This window comes from Hemitrygon akajei, chromosome 11 (assembly GCF_048418815.1).
Source record: "Hemitrygon akajei chromosome 11, sHemAka1.3, whole genome shotgun sequence".
Lineage (NCBI taxonomy): Eukaryota > Metazoa > Chordata > Chondrichthyes > Myliobatiformes > Dasyatidae > Hemitrygon > Hemitrygon akajei.
In genome coordinates this window covers 68,883,392-68,906,928 of record NC_133134.1, presented here as the reverse complement: position 1 = coordinate 68,906,928, position 23,537 = coordinate 68,883,392, and the positions used below count along the sequence as shown (strand labels likewise).

Below are 23,537 nucleotides of genomic sequence, written 5' to 3'. Positions count from 1 at the left end.
TGATAGTAAAGACATTGAGTGTCAGGGCAGATTTGCTTTGTTGGAGTGGTAATTAACTAGCACTTGGGCAGTGCAAATGCCTCACATATTTGTGAAAGGTTAAAAGGATGCAAGCATACAGCTCCAAGAGAATGCAATACACCAAGAAATACAGTTTAATTAGTTAAAACAGTTAACACAACTGCCAAAACAAGAGAGATGACAATGACCACTCTCTCTCCCTGCATCGCTTTTGTGACAAATATTACGTGAGTAGTCAGGAGGCTGTCATTCCACAGCAGGAAAGGAATAGTGATCACTGGACTTTCCAGGAGGGCCAGTGAAAGGGTCCAAGAGATTATCGCACTTTCTAATACTCACCTGGGAAAAATGGAATGAAAGGAATCCCTTGAAAGTAGAGCTCAAGCTGTCCATGGAACCATGACTTGATTGAATTGGATTTGTTGATTATTGCCATGTGTACCAAGATACAGTGAAAATCTTTATGTGCGTACCATTCAGGCTGATCACACCATTCATATGTACACTGAGGTAGCTAAGAGAATGCAGTATATAGGGTAGCAGTTACAGAGAAAGGGCAGTCCAGACAAAGGAACAAAGTGCAAGGATCATGGAAAGGTGGATTGGGTGGTCAAAATGTTACCTTTAGCAATATGAGAGGTCCATTCAAGAATCTGATAACAGTGGGATAGAAATTGTCCATGAGTCTGGTGAAATTGACTTGAAAAGAGCTACCGTGACAGAGGATTCAATATGAATCAGGATAGACTGGCAGTCCAATAGTCACAGACATGATGCTTGGATGGCACATTGCCTTCCAGTGGTAGGGATGTCAGAGAGTGGCTGCAGAATATTCTGAGAGGAGAGGATGAACAGACAAAGTCAGGGTCCATATCTGCACCAGTATCTCAGATGAGCTCCTGCAGGCAGGACTTTGGAGACTGAGACTGAAAGGTAGGATCTCAAAAGGTAAGCAACAGTGAGTACAGCAATACCTACATGGTCAAATTAGTACATGACAAAACGATCCAGCAGAAACTTTGCTGCTTGAACTATTGGAACTGGTCTATGGCATTAGGACAGTGCAAACCAGACAAGTTTAACCAATATATTGGCAAGGTACCACCAGCGAGAGTATGAACTCATATGTTAGGGAGATGGAAACCTAACAACATTAAGAGACTATTGGATGTAGAGATGGGATTTTAGAAAATGAGTCATAATAAAAGAGGAGGAAGCAGGTAAACAAAAGGCAGCATCGCAATACTGTATTGACATTGATGCAAGGACCCCTGGAAATAAAGGCACCAAGGTCCTGATGAAGGGTCTTGGTCCAAAACATCAACTCACGGCAGCTCTTTTCAAATCAATTTCCCTCCACAGAAGCTGCCTGTCCTGCTGACCCTCCAGCACTTTGTGTGTATTACTAAGGAAATAGAGAGATATTTACAGTATTAGAGATTTTATTGAAACATGCCTTAAGGCTTTTTAGGTTTGTCAGCTGAAGATTCCTGGTTAAAGGAGTTTTGGATGGCTGGACAGGGGTAAAATGTAAGTGATGAAGCAGTATTGGGTGGGGACTCAGTCACAGGTCTGAGACATTTCAACAAGTGAGGCTATGTGGACTGAAATGAGGAACATCAGAGGGGAAAATACCATCTTTGCCCAAAACTCAGATGGGAATAGATTAGCAAAATTACAGTTTATTGAGAAATATGAAAATAACAGGCCATTATGAGTAAGGGATTTCCATTAATAGTCTCGAATGGTTTAGTGATTGAGTAAAACATGTAAAAGGTACAGAACTCTTGAAATACTTACAAGAGTACTTTAAAAAAGATCAAAGTGTAGAGAGCCTGACAAAGCATAACACTTCCTTTCTGTCTGGGAACCATTTAGCAAACAGAAAAGGTGCCAGTGGCCAAGGTACTCATAAACCAGTTAGATTTAACACAGTTATGTAAAGTACAAAGCTAATCCAAATTCTGTAAATTGGAACAGGACCAACCTTAGTGGTCTTGCCTAATGATAAGGACACACTAAAATCTTCATGATCTTTTAATCAAGAGAAATCTGGAAGAACAATATTCACACACAAAATGCTGGTGGAACGCAGCAGGCCAGGCAGCATCTATAGGAGAAGCACTGTCGACGTTTCGGGCTGAGACCCTTCGTGAGCTCTTTTAAAGTACTTGATAAAGTGATCATTCTTCATCTGATTGCAGTGAGTTTTTCTAGTTCTTAACAGTCCATTTCAATTTGTCCTTAAACATATTCAGCTCCTTTATAGTTAATTTTGCAAAAGTCTGAAAAGAAACTGATTAAGTCATAAAAATCTACAAGAATCCATATGTTAGATTATTCACTGATTATTTTAGTTTCTCTCAAACACAACAAGCTCTGCAGATGCTGGAAATCCAAAGCAACACACACAAAACGCAGGAGGAACTCAGCAGGTCAGGCAGCGTCGACTGTTTATTCTTTTCCAAAGATGCTGGCTGATCTGCTGAGCTCCTCCAGCGCTTGGTGTGTTATTTTAATCTCTCACGGGTGATGTTACAATCAACAATTTAAATACATTGCTGAACAATAAATTGTTTTAATTGGAAGTCAGCATGAAGGGCAAAGCCTACTGTACAAGAGGTTGAACAAATCAGGGAGTAATGATTAGGTTATGCAAAGCTTGTGCTTTAAAAATATCTAGGCTGTAGGAGGAAGCGCGAGATTGTGGGAGGTATGAAATCCCACACATAAAATTCTAGGAAAAGAATGAAGGTTCTCACAGATTGTGCTGAATCTCAGCTTCAGCTCAGTTTGTGGGAATAGGATGATGCATTTGGAGCTTTGAAGGAACAAGACCGTCAAGTAGAAAGGAATGTCAGTGTTTACTTGTCTTTAGTTTTCTATCACTGAGGCTACGAGGTCTATAGTATGCACTCTAAATGAGCTAAATAACTCAAAGAAACTGGATATGAGGCTGAAGCAGAGGAAGGGCAGAAACAAAAAGGGAGAGAGATTGTTTGCAAGATCCCGATCCCCCTTTTAGATTCCAATTACATTTTAATTTGCATTTTGGCAGATGGTAGAATTATTGAAATGTGGGGTGTTCAAGTGCAACAAATTCACATCTCTTACCCTGCCTGTTCTGATTCAGCCTGTTCTGTAATGACTGCATGCAATTCGCATTATGTACACCTGTGTTCAATCTCAACCTCTCCAGTGCTGTCTGCATGGAATTTGCACCTTCTTCCAGCAACTGCATGGATTTCCCTCCCACGTCCCAAAGACATGCAGGTTAACCAGCCTCAGAAATCACCCCTAACGGAGGGAGCTGAGAAGAATGAAAAATGTCATGAATGTAGGGATAGTGAAAACAAGTTGTTGACTGCGGTAGGCGAAGGGTCTGTTTCCTGGCTCTATCTGTCTAACATTGCGTGAACAGCATCCTGTGAATGCTACTTTTAAGTCTTTGAATGCCTACTGCTAAGTCATTCATTCAGATCAGATTTAATTCCCTTTCAACATAAAAACCATCTCTTCCCTACACTAGGTCAGGCTCTATGCGGATTGGACACAGAGTGAAACCTGCTCTATACTGTCTTAACCTAAGCACTCACAAGCAATGTTGTGAAGATCAGATGCTGGTTAGTTGTCCCTCCAGAAGCACAGCTGTGCATTGCAACACTTCCACTGAGTGCAGAAGCCCCTTTGCAAAGGGATTCCAACACTTCCCTTCAGATTTCACTGCAGGTTCTTGGGTCTTCAACAGCCATCAACCTGCCATCACAAGCCCCCCCCCCCCCCAGTCAATCAACTTGCTCACCCTCACGGTGCCCTGATCTGTCATCCAGGTGATTCTTGACAATCATCTCATTCCTAGTATTTTTACAATTCATAAGCAAAGAGAAGAAGAAATGCAGTTTTTGAATTTCACAATGGCATTAATCCAAGGTTGCTTTCATTAGTACCTTGGGATGGATCTTCAGTTCCTTAGATGTTTCTGAATGCTCAACTTTTAGGATTAATAGATGGCATCAAACAAAGCAAATGTTTCTAGCATTGCAATTCATTTTGGCTACACCTAGTTAGCATGGTACAGGCCTTGCTTGGGTTGGCTGTTGGGGGAGGAGGGGTGCAGGTGGAGGGGTAGCAGACAGGATAATGAATGTACAGGTGGTTTCATTGGTCCCTGAAGAGCCAGAAAACGTCAAGATAGGACTCCAGTTCTAGAACAGCACCCACGGTAATGAAAGATTAACACCTTGAGGACTGAGGTAATACACAGAGTATCATTCAACAAGATTTGCAATGGGTGAATGAGATTTAATATGGAGACCTATAAGGTATAAATGTGATGGTGCAATAGTGCTTTCTGCATAATGTATGGAAAATTGAATCAACCCCACTTGAACCCAAACCAAAGAGCCAAAATACTTGTAAGGAAGCAAGATTATTGAATGTCAGCTGGATAAAATCTAAACCGATCCAATACATAAAATACTTCTTTGCATGCCAGTGACTGGCCTCTCCCTATTAGGGATGTGGAAATCACTCAACAATATCACTGGCCATAGCATCAGCTGAGTGCAACATCCAGGCTCACAATTCTAGAGATGCCGATCGGACTAACATTCTGAAATGGCAGTTTACAAGATAACATGAATAATAAATTTGCAGAATTTAAAACTTCTAGGTCAGCATCTGTTGTTCTTTCCGCATCTAGTAGATCATTTTGGTAAGACAGTGTTTCTCATTTTCAGTAGTAAATTACTTTCACCAAATGCCTGTTCATATGTGCATTATATGTGACTTATTGAAGAACTTAACAACCATGTGGTCATTATCTATTCCATGTTTATACATTTTGGATTAGAAGATGACAATTACACCATCAACTATACTAACATTTGTACATGCCAGTGTTTACAGCGATGTTGACTGTAATCCTGTGGCGCATTTCTTTCCCCATATTCTTTTATACCCTTTTCAATTTCAAAGATCCAGAGTATTTACTTTACCTAAATGGCATGAAGTTTCTGAAAGAAAAAGTGTTTCCAACAATATCTGATATTGTCTTTCAGTCAACATCAAAAAGGAACTTCCAGGTGAGGCGACATTTCACTGGTGAGTCTGTCAGGACTCTACTACACCCAGTGCTGTCTCCTGTACATTGGTGAGTCCAGAAGCAGATTGGGAGTCTGCTTTGTTGAACACCTTTGCTTCATCTGCCACAAAAAGCTAGTGGCCACCTTTTTAAATTCTACTTCAAATTCTAAAGTGTTGGCTTATGGCCTCCTCTACGGTCATGATGAGGCCATTCTTAGGTTGGAGATCAACACCTCATATTCTGTCTGGATGGCATCAACATCAACTTCCCTAATTTCCAGTAATTTCCCTTTTTCCTTTCACCATTTTGGCTCCCTTCTTACCTCTTCTCTTCCCATTTGCCCATCTCCTCCCTTCTTACCTCTTCTCTTCCCATTTGCCCATCTCCTCCCTTTGGTGCCTCTCCTCCTTCCCTTTCTCCAATGTTCCACTGTCCTCTCCCATCAGATTTCTTTTTCAGTACTTCACCTCTTCCACCAGTCGCCTGTCAGCTTGTCCTCCCCCCCCCCCCCCCCACCCCACCAACCTTCATTTTTCTGGCTCCTTTCGCCTTCCTTTCCTGTCCTGATGAAGAGTCTCAACATGAAACATCGACTGTTTGTTCATTTCCATAGATGTTGCTGACCCTCCAGCATTTTGTGTGTACTGATCAACAAGGAAATGACTGGTTATCTGTCCAGTTCATTCACTTCATGATCTGTGATGCTTGACTGTCAAATTTTGCCGTGAGAGCAAAACTGAACAGTTCTCAAGTTGTTCAGCTGGCTGGCTCAGGGCTTGAGTGGTGTGGTATCAGTGTAAATTTTATAACAAGGGCAACAGTATTAATACTAAAGATTTCTTCCCAAATTATCTTAAAGATTTTGTTATCTTGAGAGAAGATGAGTAGCTGTTCAGATGATGAATACTGGGACGACCTCCTGCGACGCTGTTGCAAATGTCAGCACGGTGGGCGAAACTGTCACAGTATGTACAAGTCTTGTGGTTTGTAGCCTCTCATTACCTGCTTCTGGAGCCCTTAAATGTGTGGAACTGATTTCAATAAAAGCTCAGTGGAAAATTTGCATTTTTTGTTTCAGTTACAGACCAGATAAAGAACATGTATTTCAATTCTTAGATGGACCAGGTTTTCTATCAATTACTTAACCACATTCACCTGATCATATTAAATTCTATTACCTCACTGAATTACTAGAATATTACTGAGCCTTTGCCTTCTCTGCCAGTAAATAAAACACATAAAGCAGGAAGAAGCAAGGCTGCTTCATCCCTGATAATAATTCTTCCTTAAAAAGTGTCCACCACTTATCTCTCTCGCACTTCTGCACTCTTCCTCTCCTGCTCCTGCACCCAGACACAACCAAATGAGCTCAGTCAAAGGGCTTCATATCACTTAGTCCCAATGCCTTCCTCTCAATCAAGTCTCTCAGTCTAAGAAACATGCGGAGCAATATTTTCCAGCAATCATCAAATCTCTGGAGCAAAATACTACCAGGTCTCAAAAGCTTCTGTACCTATGCCTTCTTGCCTTCATTTCTAGCTCAAATAATTTTAGAAATTTTAATCACACCATTTCAAAACCCATGTTTTTCCAGTAAAACAAAAGGCCCTTCTCACTCAGCCCAAGACAGTCGCTTTCTACTGTACCTGTATGGATTTAATTTGGCAGGAAGGCTCACACACTATTTGTTGAATACAATTGATTAACAAGGGGATGAAAACTGGGCGATAATTATCCACTTCGGGTTTCTGCCCCCCCCCCCCCCATATCTATCCCTTTTCTTCTTTGGGGTTTATGATTGTGTTTACTTATTGCATTTAGACATTGTTCCGTTGACTATTTTGTTTACTATGATAGGCTAAATAGTTTGTTTTTTTACAATGCTGATTGTCCTTTAATCACAGAAGTTTGGAAATGCAACAATTCCCCAGGGTTTTATTGGGATAAACTGCTACGCAAATGTATCAAATGTGTTGATGTGTGCGGCCAACACCCTCAACAATGCTCAGACGTTTGCAGTGGTAAGAAATTTGAGTTATTCTTTCTGTAAGACCAATGACATCCATGATAATTAGTTGTCATGAGGCCATGTGTTACTGATTCCAATTCTCAGCTCATTGCAAGATCAGATAAAAGAAATTCCAGCTGCTAATTAATAAATGCTTTGCCTTTGAGCGTCTAATCTGAACATGGTTACAATGAATTAGCCCCACCGTTTCTTTGGTCGAGAACGCTTCATTTGTGGGCAATCATGGGCTGGGGTGAAGAATTAGTCAACATAAATGTTCCTCAAAGATGCAAATAACAGCCTTAGTGCCTGAAAATGGAAAGCCTCTGCTCCTGCACTCTGCCTATCTGCGGCATTTGATAACCTTGACAGTGACGTCCTCTGATGCCTCTGCATTATGCATAGTTACATTAGCATAGCAATCATAGCCAGAGGGTCACTGCACAGGTACAGTGCAGGTGGAGTAATTAAATCACCAAACTATTTATCCATTAAAAACTGGAAACCCCAACTGGTCAAAAACAGCAACAGTGGAACAAGAAACACTGTTAATGTTCCATGTTGAAGATCCTTTAGCAGAATTGGAACAAAAATAACTGTTAGTTGTCAGCAGACAAGATGGGATAGGACACCCAGAATAAAGGGAACATATGTGATTGAGTGAAGCCAGGGTTTCCATTTTACACACCTACTAGACCACAAACAAAAGAACAGGTTAAAACTGAGAAATGGAAACTCAAAGCTGTTGCTGCAACCTGAAACACTAGGCAAATCACACCATGTCTGCTGAGAAAGAAACACTGAGTTATTTCATAACCTTGCAGCAGAACTAGACAATCCCAGTACAGAGCATTTGACGTTGAGTCCTGAAAGACTACAATGTGCCCAGATGAACAGGTGCCTACATTGGACCTTGTTGAAAGAAGGCAGGTAGATCAGAGTGGGAATGGGGTGGAGATTTAGCATAACAATTGACTGAGTGGCTCAGTGTCACCTTTGCAGACAGATTGGGCTGTTCTGCAAAGTGGTCACCAAATCTGTGACTGATTCGTTCAACGTAAAGGAAACCACATCCCTCCCTCACGCTCTTGTGTTCTCACTTTCCCTGTTCTGATGAGGGGTCTTCAACCTGAAACATGACTCCATTTTTTCTCCACAGGTACTGCCCGACCTGCTGAGTGTTTCCAGCATTTTCTATTTCTATTTCAGATCTCCAGCATCTGCTGGTCTCCTATTTACAAGTAATCCAGGGTTCTTGATTAACAATCCAGAGAAAAGTCCCACTAAGCAGCTGAAGAATTTAAAATCAATTTATAATTTGGATTTTGAAGAATAAAATAAAACAACTAATCTTAATAATGATGATCAGGACAACTACCAGATCACTGATTCACTATTGCCCATTAGTGGAGGAAATCTGCTGTCCTTACCCAGTCTGGCCTACATGAGATGCCAGAGACATCTATCTTCAGGTGCCGTGCCCAGTTTGAGCTTTGACTGCCATGACCCACACACTCCTGTTTCAGGTCAAGTGGATCAATTCATTAGTATTCATTTCCAGTTCTCTGGCTGTTGTCTCCATCATCATTTGTCTTTGCCTTCCTCTCGCTTTCTTCCTTTCAATCTTTCCCATAATTACCATGCATTCTAACTCCTCTTTCCTAACCACATGTCCAATGAAGTTATGTTGCCTTTTCATGGTCTCTTTTTGTGCTTGCTCTGTTCATGACATCCTCATTAGTTATTCGTTTCATCCATGATATTCTTCGCAACCTCCTCAAAAATCACATCTCTGCTGCTTCAATTCGTTTCCTCATGTTACTAGACATTCTGAACCATATAACATAACTGGATAAACGTAACACTTCAGTACTCTGTTAGTGCCCCAAAACAGCCTAGCACACTTGTCAGTTCTACCATTAGCACTGTGCTTAAACAGGGAAAGATTAAGTCCAGATGTCCACCTGGCATTGACCCAGACATGAAGTCCATATCGTAAATCCTTTTCACAAACATGTAGGCACTGGTTAATAAGTTGAAGAGGTGTGGAACACACTGGACATGTACACAGCTGTTACTTTTGTACTCACCGAATCAAACCTTAAAGCCAGAGTTTTCCATCATAATTTCTCCTTCACCAAAGGTCTAGAGGTGCTAGCACTGTGATACAAGCTGAAAGGGAACAACATTGACTTGTGGCATCTAGTCAAACATGGGCAAAGTGCAGCACTTGGAAGAAAACCTGTGTCAAGGGCACAGAAGGTACTCTGGGTAGGAGCAGCAGGTAGTGAAAGAAACAACATGAAGCCAAGACTGGATAAGAAACAGAGAGATAAGCCTCCAAAACCTCACCAGTTTACCTGTGGCATATGTATCCGTCCAAAATATCACTGATATCAGTGACCACTGTCCAAACCCTGTGGGAACCAAGCGTACCCTATAATGAATTGTGAGGAATAACTAATGTACTAAATGGGATTGTTTCAGTACAGTTCAGTACCATAGAACTGGGCATCCACCAGGCACTGTGGGTCATCAGCAGCAGCACAATCTGTAACTACAAGGCCTAATGTATCTCTCACTGTAGCATTACTACCAAACCGTAGAGCAACTGTGACTGAGTGGGGAGAGCAGAACAGACCATTAACAGCAGGAACAGGAACACCTGAGAACCATGAGGTGACTACCAAGTGAGGGCTGAAACACAGGGACTATGTTTGCTTTTTAGTAAAAACTATGGAGCTAAGTGACCCCACAACCAATGGATCAGATGAAAGCTATGACAGTCCTGCTACACCTAGTCGCAATTGAACAGTTGATTGGAGCAGGAAGCTCCAACACCCTCCAGCAATGGTGGAGCTAGCATGGGAGCTTTAGCTACAGTTCATCACCACCTTAAGCCAAGAATTACACGTGGATCATTTTCACAAACATGAGGAAATCTGCAGATGCTGGAAATTCAAGCAACACACACAAAATGCTGGTGTAACGCAGCAGGCCAGGCAGCATCTATAGGAAGAAGCACTGTCGACATTTCGGGCTGAGTCCTGACGAAGGGTCTCAGCCCGAAATGTCGACAGTGCTTCTCCTTATAGATGCTGCCTGGCCTGCTGTGTTCCACCAGCGTTTTGTGTGTGTTAAGTGGATAATCTTATTGGCTTCTTCTTGAGATCTTCACCATCACAAAGGCCAGACTCCAGAAAATCAGATTCAGTCCAGATGATCTTAAGAAACAGCACAGAATACAACAAAGGATATGGGACAAAATATCTGAGTTAGCTGCGCCTCTAGCCAAGCTGTTCCTGTACAATTACAACACTGGTATCTACTAACAATGTGCAAGATTTGAAAAGTTTGTTCTGTTCATAACCAGCAGGACAAACCTAATCTGTCTGATTAGTCTACTATCATTTATCAGCAAGCTGAAGAAGTGCTATCAAGAGATGTCTACTCACCAATGCTTAGTTTGAACTTTGCCATGACAACTTTGTTCCAGATCTCATCATGATCCTGAGTAAAAGAACAGAATTCCAGAGGTGAAGTGAAAATGTTTGCGGCAGTCGAATCTGGATAAAATCACTCAGAGACTGTATAAGTATAAACCCTTTATTCAAAGCCTCTGGGGCACTTCAGTTAGTCGCTCAAACTGGAACAGTCTGTGACTGTTCCTGCTTGGTCCACCAACTAACTGCCAGTTCCCCTTACAGAATAGATATAGTCGTTCAGATACTCTCACACAAGACAGGCTGGAGCCAGACTTAACTATATGCATGACAGTACAGAGAGACAAGGACCTTGAAACACTGTCTAACTCCAAGAAGAAATAAGGCTCAGCATAGCTTAGCACATCTGTTGATCATCAGCAGTTTCTTGCAGAAAAAACAGGCTGCTATTGTTTAACTGACCATGTTATCTTTTTACATACTTTATCAGTTTGCCTTTGATATCAAGTAACTAAACACATTAATGAAGGAAGAGCAGTAGATGTGGTGTATATGATTTCAGCAAGACATTTGATAAGGTACCCCATGCAAGGCTTATTGAGAAAGTAAGGAGGCATGGGATCCAAAGGGACATTGCTTTGTGGATCCAGAACTGGCTTGCCCACAGAAGGCAAAGAGTGGTTGTAGTCAGGTCATATTCTGCATGGAGGTCAGTCACCAGTAGAGTGCCTTGGGGATCTGTTCTGGGACCCTTACTCTTCGTTATTTTTATAAATGACCTGGATGAGGAAGTGGAGGGACGGGTTAGTAAGTTTGCTGATGACACAAAGGTTGGTGGTGTTATGGATAGTGTGGAAGGCTGTCAGAGGTTACAGTGGACATTGATAGGATGCAAAACTGGGCTGAGAAGTGGCAGATGGAGTTCAACCCAGGTAAGTGTGAAGTGGTTCATTTTGGTAGGTCAAATATGATGGCCGAATATAATATTAATGGTAAGACACTTGGCAGTGTGGAGGATCAGAGGGATCTTGGGGTCCGAGTCCATAGGACACTCAAAGCAGCTGTGTAGGTTGACTCTGTGGTTAAGAAGGTGTATGGTGTATTGGCCTTCATCAATTGTGGAACTGAATTTAGAAGCCAAGAGGTAATGTTGCAACTATATAGGACCCGGGTCAGACCCCACTTGGAGTACTGTGCTCAGTTCTGGTAGCCTCACTACAGGAAGGATGTGGAAGCCATAGGAAGGGTGCAGAGGAGATTTACAAGGATGTTGCTTGGATTGGGGAGCATGCCTTATGAGAACAGGTTGAGTGAACTCAGCCTTTTTTCCTTGGAGCGACAGAGGATGAGAGGTAACCTGATAGAGGTGTACAAGATGATGATAGGCATTGATCATGTGGATAGTCAGATGCTTTTTCTCAGGGCTGAAATGGTTGCCACAAGAGGACACAGGTTTAAGGTGCTAGGGAGTAGGTACAGAGGAGATGTCAGAGGTAAGTTTTTTACTCAGAGAGTGGTGAGTGCATGGAATGGGCTGCCGGCAACGGTAGTGGAGGCGGATATGATAGGGTCTTTTAAGAGGCTTTTCGATAGGTCCATGGAGCTTAGTAAGATAGATGGCTATTGGTAAGCCTAGTAATTTCTAAGGTAGAGACATGTTCAGCACAGCTTTGTGGGCCAAAATGCCTGTATTGTGCTGTAGGTTTTCTATATTTCTATTTTTACAAGCAGCAGCTATTTGCTCTGGTAAAACTGAAATCAATAAGCATAAAAGGTATCAGTGGTTGCTGAAGGCCAATTGTCCCAACCCTAATACATTCCTGCAGGAATTTCTCAGGGCAGTGTCCTAGTCCCAAACATTGTCAACTGCTTCATTCATGACCTCCCTTCCATCATTGTTAGAAGTGGAGATGTCCATGTACAATTTGCAACTCCTCAATAAATGGTGCATCCAGACCTGCCTGCAGCAAGATTTAGATAACATTCCATGTGGCCTGATAAATGGCATGTAGCATTCACACCACAGAAGTACTTAGGCAACAAACATCTCCAAGAGAGTCCAACTATTATTACCGTTGACAACCACACCCCTAGACCCACATCAATTAGAAACTCCACTGGACAGTAGCTACAACAGGACTGTGAATACTACAATCACTGACCTGCGTCCTGACACCCCCAGGTGCTTTCCTATCTGAAACATCTAAATGGTTTTTAAATCTTGTAATAATATCTGCCTCTACCACCTACTCAAGCAGCTCATTCTAGATATATCTTTCTTACCTCATAGTCTCTCTTCTTAAACCCATGCCCTCTAATTGTGGACTCTTTAGCCCTTGAAAAAAGACTACGCTCTTTGCAATTTTGTTCACCTCTATATGATCACCCCTCATCCTCTTGTGTTCCAGTGAGAATTAAACCAGCCTACCCAATCTCTCCAACTATTGTCCTCCATTCCAAACAACAGTGTCAACCAACTGGCTGAATTATTCAACCTCTCAATGCTGCAGCCAAACATTGCCAGTGGCTTCCAAAGGTCATTAACCACATCAGTTGCCAAGAAGAGGGCAGAGTGAGCAGGGAGTGGTATTATCCACCAGTAGAATTCATATCTAATTTGATGAAGTGCTTTGAGAAATTGGTCATGGCTAGAATTAAATCCTGTCTGAGCAAGGACCTGGCCTCACTACAATTTGTGTATAATCACGAAAGGTCTCATTGGCTCTCACTTGGCTTTGGAGCAGCAATACATACTTCAGATGCTGTTTATTGATTACAGCTTAGCATTCAACACCATTATCCCCTCAGTACTAATTAACAAGCTATGGGCCTCTGTAACTAGATCTTGGCTTTCTCATCAGGAAACCACACTCTGTATGCCCTGGAAATAACACCTCCTTCTTGATGATAATCAACAGGGATGTGTGCTTAGCCTACTGCTCCACTCTCTACACTCATGGCTGTATGGCTAGACACAGGTAAAAAAATTTTTTTATAAATTTGATTATAACATTACTGTTATGGACAGAACTGAGATGGCAACAAGGAAGTGTACAGGAGTGAGACAGATCAGCTGGCTGATTGGAATTGTGTACAGGAGTGAGGTCGATCAGCCGGTTGAGTGGCATTGTGTACAGGAGTGAGATAGATCAGCCGGTTGAGTGGCGTTGTGTATAGGAGTGAGATAGATCAGCTGGTTGAGTGGTGTCACTTACAGGAGTGAGACAGATCAGCTGGTTGAGTGGTGTCACTTACAGGAGTGAGACAGATCAGCCGGTTGAGTGGTGTCACTTACAGGAGTGAGACAGATCACCCGGTTGAGTGGCGTTGTGTACAAGAGTGAGATAGATCAGCCGGTTGAGTGGCGTTGTGTACAGGAATGAGACAGATCAGCTGGCTGATTGGAATTGTGTACAGGAGTGAGGTCGATCAGCCGGTTGAGTGGCGTTGTGTACAGGAATGAGACAGATCAGCTGGCTGATTGGAATTGTGTACAGGAGTGAGGTCGATCAGCCGGTTGAGTGGCTTTGTGTACAGGAATGAGATAGATCAGCTGGCTGATTGGAATTGTGTACAGGAGTGAGGTCGATCAGCCGGTTGAGTGGCATTGTATACAGGAGTGAGATAGATCAGCCGGTCGAGTGGCGTTGTGTACAGGAATGAGATAGATCAGCCGGTCGAGTGGCGTTGTGTACGGGAATGAGACAGATCAGCCGGTTGAGTGGCGTTGTGTACAGGAATGAGACAGATCAGCCGGTCGAGTGGCGTTGTGTACGGGAATGAGACAGATCAGCCGGTCGAGTGGCGTTGTGTACGGGAATGAGACAGATCAGCCGGTCGAGTGGCGTTGTGTACAGGAATGAGATAGATCAGCCGGTCGAGTGGCGTTGTGTACGGGAATGAGACAGATCAGCCGGTCGAGTGGCGTTGTGTACGGGAATGAGACAGATCAGCCGGTCGAGTGGCGTTGTGTACAGGTGTGAGACAGATCAGCCGGTCGAGTGGCGTTGTGTACAGGAATGAGACAGATCAGCCGGTCGAGTGGCGTTGTGTACAGGTGTGAGACAGATCAGCCGGTCGAGTGGCGTTGTGTACAGGAATGAGATAGATCAGCCGGTCGAGTGGCGTTGTGTACAGGAATGAGACAGATCAGCCGGTCGAGTGGCGTTGTGTACAGGTGTGAGACAGATCAGCCGGTCGAGTGGCGTTGTGTACAGGAATGAGATAGATCAGCCGGTCGAGTGGCGTTGTGTACAGGAATGAGACAGATCAGCCGGTCGAGTGGCGTTGTGTACAGGAATGAGACAGATCAGCCGGTCGAGTGGCGTTGTGTACAGGAATGAGATAGATCAGCCGGTTGAGTGGCGTTGTGTACAGGAATGAGATAGATCAGCCGGTTGAGTGGCGTTGTGTACAGGTATGAGACAGATCAGCCGGTCGAGTGGCGTTGTGTACAGGAATGAGATAGATCAGCCGGTCGAGTGGCGTTGTGTACAGGAATGAGATAGATCAGCCGGTCGAGTGGCGTTGTGTACAGGAATGAGATAGATCAGCCGGTCGAGTGGCGTTGTGTACAGGAATGAGATAGATCAGCGGGTTGAGTGGCGTTGTGTACAGGAGTGAGATAGATCAGCAGGTCGAGTGGCGTTGTGTACAGGAGTGAGATAGATCAGCAGGTCGAGTGGCGTTGTGTACAGGAATGAGATAGATCAGCCGGTCGAGTGGCGTTGTGTACAGGAGTGAGATAGATCAGCAGGTCGAGTGGCGTTGTGTACAGGAGTGAGATAGATCAGCAGGTCGAGTGGCGTTGTGTACAGGAATGAGATAGATCAGCCGGTCGAGTGGCGTTGTGTACAGGAATGAGATAGATCAGCCGGTCGAGTGGCGTTGTGTACAGGAATGAGATAGATCAGCCGGTCGAGTGGCGTTGTGTACAGGAATGAGATAGATCAGCCGGTCGAGTGGCGTTGTGTACAGGAATGAGATAGATCAGCGGGTTGAGTGGCGTTGTGTACAGGAATGAGATAGATCAGCCGGTCGAGTGGCGTTGTGTACAGAAGTGAGATAGATCAGCCGGTCGAGTGGCGTTGTGTACAGGAGTGAGATAGATCAGCCGGTCGAGTGGCGTTGTGTACAGGAATGAGATAGATCAGCCGGTCGAGTGGCGTTGTGTACAGAAGTGAGATAGATCAGCCGGTCGAGTGGCGTTGTGTACAGGAGTGAGATAGATCAGCCGGTCGAGTGGCGTTGTGTACAGGAATGAGATAGATCAGCCGGTCGAGTGGCGTTGTGTACAGAAGTGAGATAGATCAGCCGGTCGAGTGGCGTTGTGTACAGGAGTGAGATAGATCAGCCGGTTGAGTGGCGTTGTGTACAGGAATGAGATAGATCAGCCGGTTGAGTGGCGTTGTGTACAGGAATGAGATAGATCAGCCGGTCGAGTGGCGTTGTGTACAGGAATGAGACAGATCAGCCGGTCGAGTGGCGTTGTGTACAGGAGTGAGACAGATCAGCCGGTCGAGTGGCGTTGTGTACGGGAATGAGACAGATCAGCCGGTCGAGTGGCGTTGTGTACAGGAGTGAGATAGATCAGCCGGTCGAGTGGCGTTGTGTACAGAAGTGAGATAGATCAGCAGGTCGAGTGGCGTTGTGTACAGGAATGAGATAGATCAGCCGGTCGAGTGGCGTTGTGTACAGGAATGAGACAGATCAGCCGGTCGAGTGGCGTTGTGTACAGGAATGAGATAGATCAGCCGGTCGAGTGGCGTTGTGTACAGGAGTGAGACAGATCAGCCGGTCGAGTGGCGTTGTGTACAGGAGTGAGATAGATCAGCCGGTCGAGTGGCGTTGTGTACAGGAGTGAGATAGATCAGCAGGTCGAGTGGCGTTGTGTACAGGAATGAGATAGATCAGCCGGTTGAGTGGCGTTGTGTACAGGAATGAGATAGATCAGCCGGTCGAGTGGCGTTGTGTACAGGAATGAGATAGATCAGCCGGTCGAGTGGCGTTGTGTACGGGAATGAGACAGATCAGCCGGTCGAGTGGCGTTGTGTACGGGAATGAGATAGATCAGCCGGTTGAGTGGCGTTGTGTACAGAAGTGAGATAGATCAGCGGGTTGAGTGGCGTTGTGTACAGGAATGAGACAGATCAGCCGGTCGAGTGGCGTTGTGTACAGGAATGAGATAGATCAGCGGGTTGAGTGGCGTTGTGTACAGGAATGAGACAGATCAGCCGGTCGAGTGGCGTTGTGTACAGGAATGAGATAGATCAGCCGGTCGAGTGGCGTTGTGTACGGGAATGAGACAGATCAGCCGGTCGAGTGGCGTTGTGTACGGGAATGAGACAGATCAGCCGGTCGAGTGGCGTTGTGTACAGGAATGAGATAGATCAGCGGGTTGAGTGGCGTTGCAGCAACACCATTGGAAACATCAGCAAGGCTATGGAATAGATTGTGAACTTCAGGAAGGGGAAGTTGAGAGAACAGATATCAGTCCTTACTGAGGGTCAGTGGTGGAAAGGGTGAGCAGCTTCAAGGTCCTGGGCCCAATCACAAAGAGGCACTGCAGTGGGTATAATTCATTGGCAATTGAGGAGATTTAGCAGGTCACCAAGTTTCCAAAGATGTACAATGGAGAACATTCTGCCAGCTTGGATGACAGCCTGGTATAGAATCTTCCAAGTGCAGGATCAAAAAAAAGCTGTACAGAGTTTTAGACTTGGCCAGCTCCATCATGGGCACAACCCTTACTAACGCAGAGAACATCTTCAAAAGTTGGTGCCTTTAAGAACATGGCATCCCACCATCCGAGACATTCCCTCTTCTCATTACTACCATTGTGGAGGAGTTACAGCAGCTTGAAGTCCCACACTCCACATTTCAGATCAGCTTCTTCCCTTCAGCCATCAGATTTGTGTACAGTCGCTGAACCCACAAACACTGCCTCACTATCCCCTTTTGTACCTTTTTATTTATTTTTTGTAACTTATGGTGATTTTTGTCTTGTACTGTACTGCTGCCACAAAAGAATGAATTTCGTGATGTGTCAGGGATAATAAACTGATTCTAATATCTAGGTGAGTCTTATTAGTATCTCACTATTGCCATCACACAACTGCCAGAAAGCTTAGTACCATCTTGGTTGGGATATCGTAGAATGGAAAGGTACCCAATGGTCAGCGTGGACTATTGGGCAAAAAGGTCTGTTTCTGTACAGAGAGGCATATCTCTTTTGCTAGCCCAATATCGTCTGTCAGTAGAAGACGTGGGTTTGGGAAGTAACATCTGAACAGGCTGGGTAAGTAACTACAGTGTCCCTTCTACACGTCCACACTCCAGCCACTGTGGACAGAATCAGTATAAATATATGGTAGATGAAGTACCACTGAAGTGGACTGGAGGGGTTTGAACTATTGGCACTGTGGTCATTCAGACACATGGAGAATATTCCACTGCATTCCTGACTTGACTGGTGGAGACAGTGGAATGATCTTTTGCTGTCAGGAGTAAGCCACTCACTCAACATGTGGCTTGTTTTTGTAGCTACATTATTTACATCCAGTCAAGTTTCTGGTCAATGGTTTTACCCACCACACCCTAAATGTTAAGTGTGTGAGGACCTCATTAAATGGCAATCGTAGGTGATCACATTCTCCCACTTGGCCCTTACACAGTGAAAATAATGTTTAGTCCCTATGCCTATTTGCTGACTAAGTCCTGATGCATGCAGGCATGATCTGCTTTTTTAACTCAAAGGGTTACACAATTGGTAGTAAATTCTCCCCTTCTGACCTCACAACACAAAGGTCATTCATGATGATTGCTGGCTTGGAAAAACCCTGCCATGGTGCCTGTGGCTGGAATGGTGGGACTCCAATCACTGGAGCATTTCCTCTTTTAAACCTACTGACTCCCATTTCAGCAGAGTGCCTTAATACCACTTGGCAGCATCGTCAACAACACATTCCATTACTTCACTGTGAGAGTGGAGTGATTGGGCAGTAGGTCACTGGAATGAGTTTGACATGCTCTTTGCAGGCAATTTTCCATTTTGTTGTAAGGATGCCAGTACAAAAACAGCTTGGTTATTGGAGTGGCTAGACTGGAGCATAGGTCTTCAGTGCAATAATTGGAATGTTGTCCCAGCTTATAGCCTTCAGTAAACTAAATTTATTCCTGCAGTTTGATTGACTTTAATCCAGTTAATAATGTGGAACTTCTGAATAAAGTCCACTACTGCAAGATAAGATTTTAATGGAGGCTTGTTATTCCAGGTTTCTAGTGGTATCTCAGTAACCGAACTTTTGTTCCACTGCTGTATCATTTGATAATAGTTCTGTTTAAAAAATCCCAAGGGATTTCTCAAGCTATGATTCTTCCCATTTTCTGGGGCAACTTCTTGCTGATGAGTTACTTTTAGATATTCCCTGCTGAGAACATTCTTCACCTCAGCAGGACATGGGACACCGGGAGCTCACAAAGTGGGATTATGGACCAACTCCTCTGGTGCATTCTCAAATATACTTTTCTGTGTCTAGGTTCCCTATGTTTATACAAGGTCCAGAAACTTAGCCAAAATATTATTACATTGCTATCTTCTTGTGTCGCATTTAAGCATTTTGATAATGGGGATGCGGTGATTCAGGTAATGCAAAAGAACAGAATGATTTCAGTTGTTAAATAACTCCTCTAGAAATACTGGTGGCATCTGACCAGATTCCTTGCAATTTTGAAAAAGCAGATTTATAGGATCTCCCTCCAAGGATAGGATGTGGAACCAGAAATGGGTAAAATCAATGGCTATGCATTATAGATCACAGCCAAAATTTTATTTTGAAAAATTAAAGCATCTGTAATAATTCTATGGGTATGTATACCTATACCCATAATAATTCTGTCAATAATTCTGTGGGTATGTATACCTACACCTGCATTCTTGCTCGTCAGGCGGCTAGTTTCTCTCCTGTTTGACATGTTTGGGGCTTTATGGTTTTAAAGATAAAACACACAATGATTTCATTTATGGGAATTCAATTGTCAGGTAGATCATAGCAAAGAATGGCAGGAAATCTTGGGAATGTTTCTGTTCTGGATAAACGCAGCAAGGAAGGCATCAAGCTCAAAGCTCTTTTGAGAAAAACTAATCATAACTAATTAAGAATCTATCTCCTTTACCAGAGCATTGGAGAGGGATAGGAACAGACAAGATAGGGAAACGTTTAATTGGAGTAAGGGGAAATATGAGGCTATCAGGCAGGAACTTGGAAACACAAATTGGAAACAGATGTTCTCAGGGAAACGTATGGAAGAAATGTGGCAAAAGTTCAGGCGATATTTGCATGGGGTTTTGCATAGATACGTTCCAATGAGACAGACAAAGGATGGTAGGGTACAGGAACCATGGTCTACAAAGGCTGTTGTAAATCTAGACAAGAAGAAAAGAACAGCTCACGAAAAGTTCAAAAAAACTAGGTAATGATAGAGATCTAGCAGGAAGGAGTTTAAGAATGAAATTAGGAGAGCCAGAAGGGGCCATGAGAAGGCTTTAGTGGACAGGATTAGGGAAAACCCAAGGCATTCTACAAGTATGTGAAGAGCAAGAGGATAAGATGTGAGAGAACAGGACCAATCAAGTGTGATGGTGGGAAAATGTGCATGGAACTGGAGGAGATAGCAGAGATACCTAATGAGTACTTTACTTCAGTACTCACTATGCAAAAAAATCTTGGCAATTGTAGGGATGACTTGCAGCAGACTGAAAAGCTTGAGGACGTAGATATTAAGAAAGAGGATGTGCTGGAGCTTTTGGAAAGCGTCAAGTTGGATAAGTCACCGGAACCAGACGGGATGTACCCCAGGCTACTGTGGGAAGCGAGAGAGGAGATTGCTGAGCCTCTGGTGATAATCTTTGCATCATCAGTGGGGACGGGAGAGGTTCTAGAGGATTGGAGGGTTGCAGACGTTGTTCCCTTATTCAAGAAAGGGAGTAGAGATAGCCCAGGAAATTATAGACTACTGAGTCTTACTTCAGTTGATCGAGAAGATCCTGACAGGCAGGATTAATGAACATTTGGAGAGGCATGAGTAGGAATAGTCAGCATGGTTTTGCGAAAGGCAGCTCATGCCTTACGAGCCTGATTCAAATTTCTGAGGATGTGACTAAACACATTGATATAGGTAGAGCCATAGATGTAGTGCATATGGATTTTAGCAAGGCATTTGATAAGGTACCCCACACAAGGCTTATTGAGATAGTAAGGAGGCATGGGTCCAAGGGGACATTGCTTTGTGGATCCAGAACTGGCTTGCCTACAGAAGGCAAAGAGTGGTTGTATACAGGTTATATTCTGCATGGAGGTCGGTGACCAGTGGTGTACCTCAAGGATCTGCTCTGGGACCCTACTCTTCGTGATTTTTATAAATGACCTGGATGAGGAAGTGGAGGGATGGTGAGTAAGTTTGCTGATGACACAAAGGTTGGGGATGTTGTGGATAGTGTGGAGGGCTGTCAGAGATTGCAGTGGGACATTGATAGGATGAAAAACTGGGCTGAGAAGTGGCAGGTGGAGTTCAACCCAGATAAGTGTGAGGTGGTTCATTTTGGTAGGTCAAATATGATGGCAGAATATAGCATTAATGGTAAGACTCTTGGCAGTGTGGAGGATCTGAGGGACCTTGTGGTCCGAGTCCATAGGACACTCAAAGCTGCTATGCAGGTTGACCCTGCGGTTAAGAAGGCATACATCAATCATGGGATTGAGTTTAGGGGCCGAGAGGTAATGTTGCAGCTATATAGGACCCTGGTCAGACCCCACTTGGGAGTACTGTGCTCAGTTCTGGTTGCCTCACTACAGGAAGGATGTGGAAGCAATAGAAAGGGTGCAGAGGAGATTTACAAGGATGTTGCCTGGATTGGGGAGTAGGCCTTATGAGAATAGGTTGAGTGAACTTGGCCTTTTCTCCTTGGAGTGGCGGAGGATGAGAGGTGACCTGATAGAGGTGTACAAGATAATGAGAGGCATTGATCATGTGGATAGCCAGAGGCTTTTTCCCAGGGCTGAAACGGCTAGCACGAGAGGGCATAGTTTTAAGATGCTTGGAAGTAGGTACAGAGGAGAAGTCAGGGGTAAGATTTTTTACGCAGAGAGTGGTGAATGCATGGAATGGGCTGCCGGTGACGGTGGTGGAGGCGGAGACAATAGGGTCTTTTAAGAATCTTCTGGATAGGTACATGGATTTAGAAAAATAGAGGGCTATGGGTAAGCCTAGGTAGTTCTAAGGTAAGGACATGTTTGGCACAGCTTTGTGGGCCGAAGGGCCTGTACTGTGCTGTATATTTTCTATGTTTCTATGTTTAACTAGGCTTATCATTAGTATACTGTATGTTGTTTTGTGACAGAAGTACAGTGCAAGGCAAAAAGTCATCATAATTATAATGCAAAGGAGGAAACAGAGGAATGATGGGGTAGTTTTCATGGACTGCTCAGTAATCTGATGGCAGAGGGGAAGAAACTGCTCCCAAAATGTTTAGTGTAGGCCTTCAAGTCCTGTACCTCCTCCCTGATGGTAGTAATGAGAAGAGGACATGTCCCAGCTGGTGTGGATCCTTAATGATGGATGCCCACTTCCTAATGCACCCCTTTTGAAGATGCCCTCAATGGTGTGGAGGATGGTGTTGGTTGAGCCTACAACTCTCTGTAGCTTTGATTGAACCTGTTGCATTCACTGGAGTGAGGTGCTGGCTCATGGTACATGGTAGAAGGTGCTCAAAGTCACAGGACCAAAACTCTGGGGAGAAAAAGATAGGAACACCTTTGTTAACATCCAATAAAATAGCAAGAATTTTCTTTTGTCTACATCATATTTTTCTCTCCCTGGAAAGAGAGCCATTTTATTTGGACCTGCAATTTTGTATTGGGACAGTAAATTCACATTGGCAGAAGTGACATAGGGCATTAAAGTGCTGTCTGGTAACAAAACTATCCTTTGCTTTGAAAGTGAGGTCAGGTATAATCAATGGAAGACTACTTAGGGAAAAAACTTACAACATCATAGGACGGGACACATTCTATTGCTGAAGGAAGTCATAGTGTCATAGAAAAGTACAGCACAGAAACAGGCCCTTTGGCCCATCTAGTCCATGCCAAACCATTTACAGTGTCTACTCTCATCGGCCTGCATTGGGACCAGTGCCCTCCATAGCCCTGTAACTATCCACACTTCTCTTAAACTTTGAAATCGAGCTTGCATGCACCACTTGAGCTGGCAGCTCATTCCACACTCCCACCATCCTCTGAGTGAAGAAGTTTCCTCTCATGCTCCCCTTAAACTTTTCATCTTTCACACTTAACCCATGACCTCTAGTTGTAGTCTCAACCAACACCAGTGGAACAGCCTGCTTGCATTTACCCCATCTATACCCCACAATTTTTATACTTCTATTAATCTTCTACATTCCAAGGAATAAACCCATTCAATCTTTCCATATAATTCAGGTCCTCCAGTCCCAGCAACGTCCTTGTAAATTTTCTTTACACTCTTTCAAACTTATTTACATCTTTCCTGCAGGTAGGTGATCAAAACTGCACACAATACTCCAAATTAGGCATCCCACATAACATCCCATCCCCTGTGCTCAGTACTTTCATTTATGAAGGCCAACATGCCAAAAATTTTCTTTATGGTCCTATCTACCCATGTCACCACTTTCAATGAACTAGGGACCAGTATTCCCAGATCCCTTTGTTCTATCACATTCTTCAGTGCCCTACCACTCACTGTGAAAGACCTACCCTGGTTGGTCCTACTGAGTTGCAAAACCTCGCATTCGGCTGCATTAAATTCCATCTGCCATTTGTCCAGCTGGCGCAGATCCTGCTGAAAGTTCTGGTCTTCCTCATTGTCCACTACACCCCCAGTCTTGGTGTCATCTGTAAGTTTCCTGAACCAGTTCTGTTATCCAGATCAACAGCTTCCTCAC

At 43.9% G+C, this 23,537-nt stretch overlaps 1 protein-coding gene across 5 annotated transcripts in view; it reads left to right on the top strand.

The window, feature by feature from the left end:
* Positions 1 to 23,537, top strand: part of LOC140735683 (tumor necrosis factor receptor superfamily member 13B) — a 41,686-nt gene that overhangs the window by 1,173 nt on the left and 16,976 nt on the right. For 2 of the 5 annotated variants that reach the window (XM_073061035.1, XM_073061032.1), the window contains exons 3-4: positions 5,967 to 6,072; positions 7,012 to 7,128. In XM_073061035.1, coding sequence (XP_072917136.1) covers positions 5,988 to 6,072; positions 7,012 to 7,128 — 202 coding nt within the window. In that variant the 5' untranslated portion in view covers positions 5,967 to 5,987. Of the gene's footprint in view, positions 1 to 5,132; positions 5,174 to 5,966; positions 6,073 to 7,011; positions 7,129 to 23,537 lie in introns of those variants that run through there. The other 3 variants (XM_073061033.1, XM_073061034.1, XM_073061036.1) reach the window with 3 other exon arrangements.